The sequence below is a fragment of the Lepus europaeus genome, chromosome 19, assembly GCF_033115175.1.
Source record: "Lepus europaeus isolate LE1 chromosome 19, mLepTim1.pri, whole genome shotgun sequence".
Lineage (NCBI taxonomy): Eukaryota > Metazoa > Chordata > Mammalia > Lagomorpha > Leporidae > Lepus > Lepus europaeus.
Window position 1 is genome coordinate 14,060,550 of NC_084845.1, and position 10,139 is coordinate 14,070,688.

At 39.7% G+C, this 10,139-nt stretch overlaps 1 protein-coding gene across 10 annotated transcripts in view; it reads left to right on the forward strand.

Moving 5' to 3' along the window:
* The window catches only part of LOC133747813 (zinc finger protein 420), a 127,348-nt gene extending 117,209 nt beyond the window's left edge, over positions 1–10,139 (forward strand). For all 10 annotated transcript variants that reach the window (XM_062176182.1, XM_062176181.1, XM_062176187.1 and 7 more), the window contains one exon: positions 7,386–10,139. In XM_062176182.1, the coding sequence (XP_062032166.1) occupies positions 7,386–9,313 (1,928 nt within the window). In that variant the 3' untranslated portion in view covers positions 9,314–10,139. The remainder of the gene's footprint in view (positions 1–7,385) is intronic.

Sequence of the window (10,139 nt, forward strand, 5' to 3'; positions counted from 1 at the left end):
ACTAATCCTCACAGTGCTTTGCTTCAGGATGCAGTAAGATCACTACCCCACTCAGAGTGTGACAGCCAGCCTGCTGGGAATTGTGCACTGGTAGTTTCCAGCCTGAACTGGTAGTAAGAGAGGAATGCAAATAGAGATGTCCAGGTACCACAACTGAGTGTGAGTTATTCCAGAGATTGTAATATCAACATCAGCAGTCCTAGATCTGCAAGGTACAGATGGGACTGCCCCTGCTAGGGCTTGTGCACTGGGCTCCCAGTGAGCTAGGAGGTGCAAAGGGACCTTCCTTAGGTCTAGTCCTCTCAGACTTTTTATGATGGTAGCCATAAGAAGCCAGCAGGAACCCCCTGCATCACATAGAGTGAGTAAGCGCAGTTCTAGGGCTTACGCCCAGAACTCCACAGCTGCAAGGCACCAAGCTTCCACTCCCCATTTTGGGAAAGTGCCCTGGCTCTGGTGACTTCTGGTAGCTGTGATGCTGCTTGCTATCCCCTAGATCAGAACAGAGGTCAGCAGCAGCTCTACCACAGTACAGTAGAGTCTGGCACTTTGAGTAGAGGGAGACAATTTGGATTACCTTTTTGGAGCAAACTAGTTGCTCAGACCCCAGGTCAGCTCTCCATGTTGGAACTGAAGTCACTGAGGACTGTGGGATTCTCCTGTAGTTAGGACTGCTGGTCCATGTTGCTGGCAAGGAATGCGGTGCCTTCTTACCTTTTCTGGTAGTGGTGTGGAAGCTGCCACTACCACAGCCATCAGTTGCATTTGTCCTCCGTCAGGTGGCTTCGGAGTCTCTGTGCTGTTGTACCACTTCTTTACTGAAGATTTCCCTCAATCAGTCCCCTGAAAACACGGTTCTTCCTTTGTTGTTCTGGTGTTTTACTATGGCTGAGGTGAGTATGGCTTCTCTCTATTCAGCCATCTTGTATTCTCTGTCTTATTTCCTAGTAAGTGTATTTAGGATTAAGTTTTCTCCAGGTACAACTGTAGAGAAACACATGGGATTTCACCTGAGGTTTCTTTTGATAGAATAATAGGGACATAGTCTGAGAAATACATCAGATGATTTCATTTTTATGCATCATAGAGCATATTTTCACAAACTAAGATGCTACACTCTCACTAGGTGATACAATCTTACAGTACTGCTGTCCTGTGTGTAGTCAGTTGTTGACCAAAATGTCACTAACTAGTGCATGACTGTATCAGTTCTAAATAATTTGCAAGTTTTATTTTTATTTCCTCCTATAACAAACATGTATAGAAGTATCTTACTATTTTTTTTTAATTTCCAGTTTTATGCTACAGTGATAATAAAGATAAAACACATCAGATTGTTAATTATGTTCTAGTCTTTTGTCTTTATGTCCTCCATCATGAGTAGAGTTTATCAATTTCTCTTTGTATTTCTGTTTTTATTTAACTCAAAGCTAAGTTGTTAGTTGTATAATGGTCATGACTATTTTTTCTTTCTTTTTTTTTTTTTTTTTGACAGGCAGAGTAGACAGTGAGAGAGAGAGAGACAGAGAGAAAGGTCTTCCTTTGCCGTTGGTTCACCCTCCAATGGCTGCTGTGGCCGGCACGCTGCGGCTGGCACACCACACTGATCAGAAGCGAAGAGCCAGGTGCTTCCCCTGGTCTCCCATGGGGTGCAGGGCCCAAGCACTTGGGCCATCCTCCACTGCACTCCCGGGCCATAGCAGAGAATGGACTGGAAGAGAGGCAACTAGGACAGAATCCAGTGCCCCGACCGGGACTAGAACCCGGTGTGCTGGTGCTGCAGGCGGAGGATTAGCCTATTGAGCCGCGGCATCAGCCATGATCATGACTATTATAATTTCCTTGGCTGGACTCACAGATGCCTTTAGGTGACTTCACTGAAAAGTCTGAGGCATTTAGGAAAGAACTTCTATTAAGTTTCTGTTGCCTTATCAGTCAGTCTGCTTAACTGAAAAATATATTCTACCTTTTTTTTTATGACATATGAACCTATTTGTTTACCTAAGGCCAGTTCCTTTACTTACATACTAAATGACATTATTTCTCATTTTTTAGGGATACTTTAGGAGAAATTAGTGCAATATCTACTTGTCTGTGTTTGTTATAATTACAAGCTGCAATTTCTTCTATCTAAAAAGGAAAAACAAAACAAAAACAAATCTCTTGACACACACGTTTTCTTCTTGAAATAACCCTATTTCTCTGCTACTTTTTTTTTTTTTTTTTTGGACAGGCAGAGTGGATAGTGAGAGAGAGACAGAGAGAAAGGTCTTCCTTTTTTGCCATTGATTCACCCTCCAATGGCCACTGCGGCTGGCGCATCATGCTGATCCGAAGCCCGGAGCCAGGCGCTTCTCCCGGTCTCCCATGCGGGTGCAGGGCCCAAGGACCTGAGCTATCCTCCACTGCCTTCCCGGGCCATAGCAGAGAGCTGGCCTGGAAGACAGCCAACCGGGATAGAATCCGGCGCCCCAACTGGGACTAGAACCTGGTGTGCCGGCACCGCAAGGCAGAGGATTAGCCTGTTAAGCCACGGCGCCGGCCTCTCTGCTTCATTTTTTAAAAAAGATTTTCCTATTCTATCTCCATCTCTTCTCCCACTCTCATGAATCTGTTCCAATCCAAACTTACACCCATTACTCCATCAAAACTATACTTGAAGATAACCTATTACCTGTTAACTTCTTTATCACTAAATTAGAAATCAGCATTTTACTTTGTTTCTCAGCATTTGAAGAAGTGATAATTCCTCCTTCAAACACTTGACTTGGCTTCTGGGATTCCACAGTTTCCTGAATTTTTGGCTGTTGCCGCTTAGTCTTCATTGTTCATTCTTTCTTATCTTCCTTCCTTACAATGATGATGTACCCCAAAGCTCAATTCTCAAACTTCCCTTTTCTTCCTTTCACTTCTCTACTGTATCCAGATACTCCTTGTTTAATCTTATCAAATCCCCCAGGGTTTAAATATTATCTATTTGGTGATGACCCCTAAATTTATATCTCTAATCTGAGTATCTCCCTAGAACCACATATTTGTGTCTATGTGTGTGTAATAAACCCTTATTATCATATCTAAAAGTTCAAAATCAAGCAACAGTCTCTTCTAAACTTGCTTCTTCTATAATGCAAAGTTCTCAGTATATAGTACATCCATAGTTCCAGATGCTCAGACAAAAAAAAATTCCTTGTTTTGTTTTTCATATTATGTGTTCATTCCACCATAAAATCCTCTTCATTAGGATGTCGAAATATATTCAGAATCCAATGATAACTCACATCTTCTACCCCTACATTCACAATCACCTGGCCTGAACCATTTGGATCGCTATAACCTCATAACTCTATGCACCAAGTTTCAATTCCTAATCTCTCATCTCTGTGGGCCCGAGGCCTTGTCTCTCGAAGTTTTTCAGATTATTAACATTCAGACTCAGTCAGGTCACTGGATGTCTCAGGGGAAGCTGTGACTAACTTTGGAATATGTTTCTGTCTCTAGTTTCTGTTCTCATTTCATTGTGGCACCTCTGAATCTTCTTTTCTAACCTTGGCCATACTTGTAAAAGGGTTTTTCTTTTTTTTAAATCATATTTTAACCAACATTTATTGCCATTCCCCAGGCAATCTGATACACCATTTACATGTCAAGTATATCCACTATCATAGTTTTACTATTGTCAATCCCCAAATTCTCACACTATTAGCTTTATATTACTACATCAAAATACTTCATGCAGCTTTATAAGGGGAAAAGGGTTTTTTTAGCTCGGTTTTGGAATCTGAAGTCCAAGATTGGATGTCTCCATTGACTTGGCATCTGGTAAGAGCAATGGATGACAGCGGGAATAAGGATTACTTGGTGAACCAGGATCCGACAGAGTGGTTAGGCCCAAACACAGGCTTTTATAGTAACCCTTGCATTAGAAATACCTTCTGACATCATGTTCCCAGTAACCTAAGGACAACCATTAGGGCTTATCAGAAAATACCAAAATAAGTTTCCACTTTAGTACCATTAACTGAGGCTTAAATGTCCTGCATGAGTGCAGGGGCTAAATCATATTCAAACTATAACACTTTCCTTTTTTTGTTAACTCCTTCTCCCTTTTCCCCAGACTATGAAAACTACTCACCATTCACTATTTACCATTCCTAAAGTTTTGTCTTTTCAAGAATGTCATACAGGGATGGGCATTTTGGTGTGTCAGGTTAAGCTGCTGCATAAGATGCCTGCATTTCATTTTAGAGTGCTGATTTGAATCCCAGCTCTTCTACTTCCAGTCCTGCTTTCTGCTAATGCATCCTGAAAAGCAGTAGGTGATGGCTCAAGTATTTTGGTCCCTGGCCACCCATGTGGGAGATCCAGAGGGAATTCTGGACTTCTGGCTTTGGCCTGGCCCAGCCCTGGCTGTTGCAGGCATTTGAGCAGTGAACCAGTGGATTTAAGAGAGGGTATGTTCACTCTTGCTCAGTTTCTCTGCTTTTCCAATAAAAATAAAGATTTTTAAAACAGAATGTTATATAAATGGGATCAAAATATGTAGCCTTTAGGGTCTGGCTTTGTTCACCTAGCATATATTTAAAATTTGTCTGTATTATTGTATGAATCAATAGTGTGGATCTGTTTCCTGCTAAATAGTATCCCATTGTAGGGAAGTATCTAAGTTTGTTGATTCATTCATCTTTTAAGCAATGACTGGACTGATTCCAGTTTGGAGAAATTAATAAAGCTGCTATAATATTTGGTGTGCGACCTTTGTCTTAACATAAGCATAAATACCTACAAATATGCTGCTGGATCATACACTAAATATATTTAAAAGAAACTATCTCACTTTCACTATGGTTATACCACTCTGCATTCCCGGCAAGAGTATTCTGGTTCTTGATCTGTATATCCATCTAAAAGAAAAGTCTTTTTATAGAATTGCTAGAAAGAATCCTTGTCATTCAGACTTTCCAACATTCTCAACATTCCATAAGATTACAGAGCCTTGCATTATGTCTTAAGATATATAGCTATGCCTGGGAAATGATAGATATTTTTCTGTGATGAACACCTAGAGTTGGGCTTGGATATGTAAGTAAATGAGAGATGACAGGAGACAGGAATGAAGGATGAAGTAAAGATAAGTAAACAAAGGCAACTAAATATCTTGTTTGAAAATAACAGGGAAAACTAAAGATAATCATGGCTACTATCTGGGAAGCAGTATGCAGGAGGCAGGTCAATTGGAGACTGATATGATCATAAATTTAGTGTAGATGGCTTTTGTTTCCATATGTAAGTAACTAATGGGGAAGCCACAGATAAGTGGTTTCCAAGCATCTACCTCTAGGATGGCAGGAAGAGTTAACTACAAAGGGGTACCCAAGAGTGACAGAAGTTTGATAGGGGGCAGGCACTAGGGTGCTGGCTATCCCATATGGGCACCGGTTTGAGTCCTGGCTGCTCCTCTACCAATCCAGCTCTCTGCTATGGCCTGGGAAAGCAGTGGAAAATAGCCCAAGTGCGTAGGCTCCTGCATCTGCATGAGGGATCAAGAAGAAACTCCTGACTCCTGGCTTAGGGTTGGCCCCAGCCATTTGGGGAGTGAACCAGTGGATGGAAGACCTGTCTCTGTCTGTCCCTCTCTCTCTCTTCTCTAACTCTACCTCTCAAGTAAATAAATAAAATCTTTAAAAAGAAAAAAAAATGTTTGATTGTAGGTACATGATTTGAGCTATTTTGGTTTTTCTTCTGTTTTTCAGTTGTCTTATGCCCTAGTTTTACTGTTAGGCATTATAAAGAAGATAACTCTAATAAATATTTAATTGTACTGTGGCAAACAATCTTGAATTACCTCATTCCAAATTCTGAATTTTAGATAGTTCAAAAATGATTCAGGCTTCAGACCTTGCCCAGACTGACCAACATTTTCTACATTATTCTTCATCATAGCTCTCAAGAGTTCCCAACCTAATATATGGAGAATTTACAACAGGACTTACTTTCCAGCTGTTGTCACTGAGTCATTTGCAGCAGTCCAAAACACTGTTTAGTTTCTCTACCTCTCAATTTACTCTTCTGCTTAGGGAAATCTTAGTGGACCCAAATATTTTAAACTTTTACCCTATTAGCTGTTTATTTAAATATTAACTCTCCAGTGTCTTTATTTAAGTGCTTTTTATATGTTGTCTAATTTATGTAACTGCTTTCAACAGGAATGGTAGTCTGAATTACCTGAATTAACAGAAATGAATCCTTAAGATTGAAGAACTGAAAAAGAGAAATTCAGTTTGTATAGTCCTATGGAGAACCATCTAAGGCTTTGGCTAGTTGTAGGTGCAATGGGAAATGCCTTTGTGGGCTTTTCAAAGTTGAAAGGAAGCTTATGTGTTTGGTAGATAGTGATCAAAGCTGAGAAGTATCATATGAAAAGTCATATAGATAGGTAGGGACCAGACTAGGGAGGGCTTTCTCAAAGTTATAGAAGAGTTTGGATGCTGTTCTAAGTTTAACTACCGGGCCGGCGCCATGGCTCACTTGGTTAATCCTCTGCCTGCAGCGCCAGCATCCAATATGGGCACTGGTTCTAGTCCTGGCTGCTCCTCTTCCAGTCCAGCTCTCTGCTGTGGCCCAGAAAGGCAGTGGAGGATGGCCCAAGTGCTTGGGCCCCTGCACCTGCGTGGGAGATTAGGAAGAAGCACCTGGCTCCTGACTTCAGATCGGCACAGCTCCAGCCGTAGCAGCCATTTGGGGAGTGAACCAACAGAAGGAAGACCTTTCTCTCTTTCTCTCACTGTCTATAACTCTACCTGTCAAATAAATTTTTTAAAAAAGTTTAGCTATTAAAACGTTTTAAGCAGAGATAGAAAATCATAATCCAAGTCCAAATATCCAAATATGAATCAGTGAGAAATGTTCTAGAGACCTCCATGTTCATCTTCTGATTCACTAGATTCAGTTAGTCTCATGGAATAAATTGGACATCTTTAATTTCAACAAGCTCTCCTCATGACTTTTAAAGTTTGAAAACCACTGATTTCAAAGTTTCCTTTTAAAGTCTCTTCCCTTGTGCTCCCGGGTATTTATTATTCTGACCTCTCAGCTACCCTTTTTACATTCCAAGCTAATATTTCTTTCAAGCTCTAGGTAGCAACATTACCATGTCATAAGTTTAGTGGGTTTTGATCGAGAGAAATAGAAAGGAGTAAAATTTATAGCACAGAATACAGCATTTTATAAAACTGTATTTAATGTGAAATGTATGTCTAACTACAGGTCATAGTAAACAGTACTTTAACACCACTTAGGTAAGCCTGTTATTTCATATGGTTATTATTTTGACTTTTCTCCTATTGAAATATTTCTCCTAAATTATTTAATGTTGTCTTATCTTTCAGATTTCCCTTCAATATATGGAAGTAAAGACTTATCTCCAAAAAGGGATACTTATGAAACAGAATTATCCCAATGGGAAATAAGTGACAAGCCTGGAAACCGTGATCTTCAGGAGTCTAATTCTAAAAATTATTTGGAAATCCAAGGCAACTTGGAAAAACAAGAAAATCAGAAGGAATATTTCAGGCAAGGGATGATTATATATGACAAAATGTCCATTTTCGATCAGCAAACCTACTTATCTCAACATCCACAATGTCATTCTACTGAGAAACCCTATAAATGTAAGGAATGTGGGAAAGCCTTTAGACGAGCATCACATCTAACTCAACATCAGAGTATTCATACTGGTGAAAAACCCTATGAATGTAAGCAATGTGGAAAGGCCTTTAGTCGTGACTCCCAGCTCAGTCTTCATCAGAGACTTCATACTGGTGAGAAACCCTATGCATGCAAAGAATGTGGGAAGGCCTTTACTCAAAGCTCACAACTTATTTTACATCACAGAATTCATACTGGTGAAAAACCATATAAATGTGAAGAATGTGGGAAAGCCTTTATTCGTAGCTCACAACTCACTCGACATCAGAAAGTCCATACTGGTGAGAAACCGTATGAATGTAAAGAATGTGGGAAGGCCTTTACTCAGAACTCACAACTTACTCTGCACCAGAGACTTCATACTGGTGAGAAGCTCTATGAGTGCAAAGAATGTAGAAAGGTCTTCACTCAGCTCTCACAACTAATTCTGCATAAAAGAATTCATACTGGTGAGAAACCCTATGAATGTAAGGAATGTGGGAAAGCTTTTATTTGTGGCTCACAGCTTTCACAGCATCAGAAAATTCATAATGGGGAAAAGCCATATGAATGTAAGGAATGTGGAAAGGCCTTTATCCGGGGCTCACTCCTTATGCAACATCAAAGGATTCATACTGGTGAAAAACCCTATAAATGTGAAGAATGTGGGAAAGCCTTTATCCGTGGCTCACAACTTACTCAACACCAGAGAATTCATACCAATGAAAAGCCCTATGAGTGTAAGGAATGTGGAAAGACCTTTAGTCATGGCTCACAACTGACTCAACACCAGAGAATTCACACTGGTGAGAAACCCTATCAATGTAAGGAATGTGGGAAGGCCTTTAATCGTGGCTCACTCCTCACTCGACATCAGAGGATTCATACTGGTGAGAAACCCTATGAATGTAAAGAGTGTGGAAAAACTTTTAGTCGTGGGTCAGAACTTACTCAACATGAGAGAATTCACACTGGTGAGAAACCCTATGAATGTAAGGAATGTGGAAAGTCTTTTATTCGTGGCTCACAGCTTACTCAACATCAAAGAATTCATACTGGTGAGAAACCTTACGAATGCAAAGAATGCAGAATGGCCTTTACTCAGAGTTCACATCTTTCCCAACATCAGAGACTTCATACTGGTGAGAAACCCTACGTATGTAACGAATGTGGAAAGGCCTTTGCTCGTGGCTTACTCCTTATACAACATCAAAGAATCCATACTGGTGAGAAACCATATCAGTGTAAGGAATGTGGAAAGGCCTTTATTCGTGGTTCTCAGCTTACTCAACATCAGCGAATTCATACTGGAGAAAAACCCTATGAGTGCAAGGAGTGTGGGAAGGCCTTCAGTCATGGCTCTCAACTTACTCTACATCAGAGAATCCATACTGGTGAGAAGCCCTACGAATGTAAAGAATGTAGAAAGGCTTTTACCCAGAGTTCACACCTTTCTCGACATCAGAGAATACACACTGGTGAAAAACCATACCAATGTAAGGAGTGTGGGAAGGCCTTTACTCGTGGCTCACAACTAACTCAACATCAAAGAATTCATATCAGTGAGAAATCTTTTGAATATGAGGAATGTGGAATAGAATTTAAGCATGGCTCACAAGTTTATATGTGAATTATCGGATTCTTTGCAGTTAACAGATTTCTCTTGCAAAGAATTCTTACAGATGTGAATATGGAGGCACATTTGCCTCATAAAGGTAAACATCAGAGAATTTGGATGGCATAATGAAAATGTTAATATAATCCATGCAGAAAAGCCTATCATTACTGGAAACCCACTAAACTTTAGCAAGTTAAAACAGAAAATAATTCTGTTAATGTAGAAAATGTAGGAAGGCTTCTAGCCATAGCAGATGTCTTTTTCAAAACTATCTTGGCTCTGAGAATTCATTTCCTTCTGCTTTGGTTTAATCATTTGTATATAGACCTAAGAATAAATACCTTTCTCAGTATTCGTGGAAGTATTATGTGTTATTTTATGTAAAAGCTCTTAGAACAGTGCATTGAAGCATATCATAAGTATATAATTTTTTAAGTATCAGATACCATTTATATTATTTTAGAAACATTCCATAAGAGGAGGGTGCTATCAAAAATATTTCATTAAATGTTTACTACATATTTGGGGGAGGACACTGTATGTTATAAATATGAGAAAGCTTTTATCCAAATCTCAAATATTCTCTAAGAGGAAATCCATCCTGAACAAAAGCACTGTGCATTAATCAGTGGGTTATTGAGCAGAAATGTTAGAAAATACAGAATTTGTATTTTCCAATATCCCTGGCTAAAATTTAAGAATATTATTTATAAATGAAAAAAAATTTTAGCAGAAATATACCTAGGGGAGAGCATTGTGGTATAGTGGTTTAAGCTGCTGCTTGCAATGTTGGCATCCCCTACTGGAAAGCCAATTCAAGTCCTAGCTGCTTCACTTG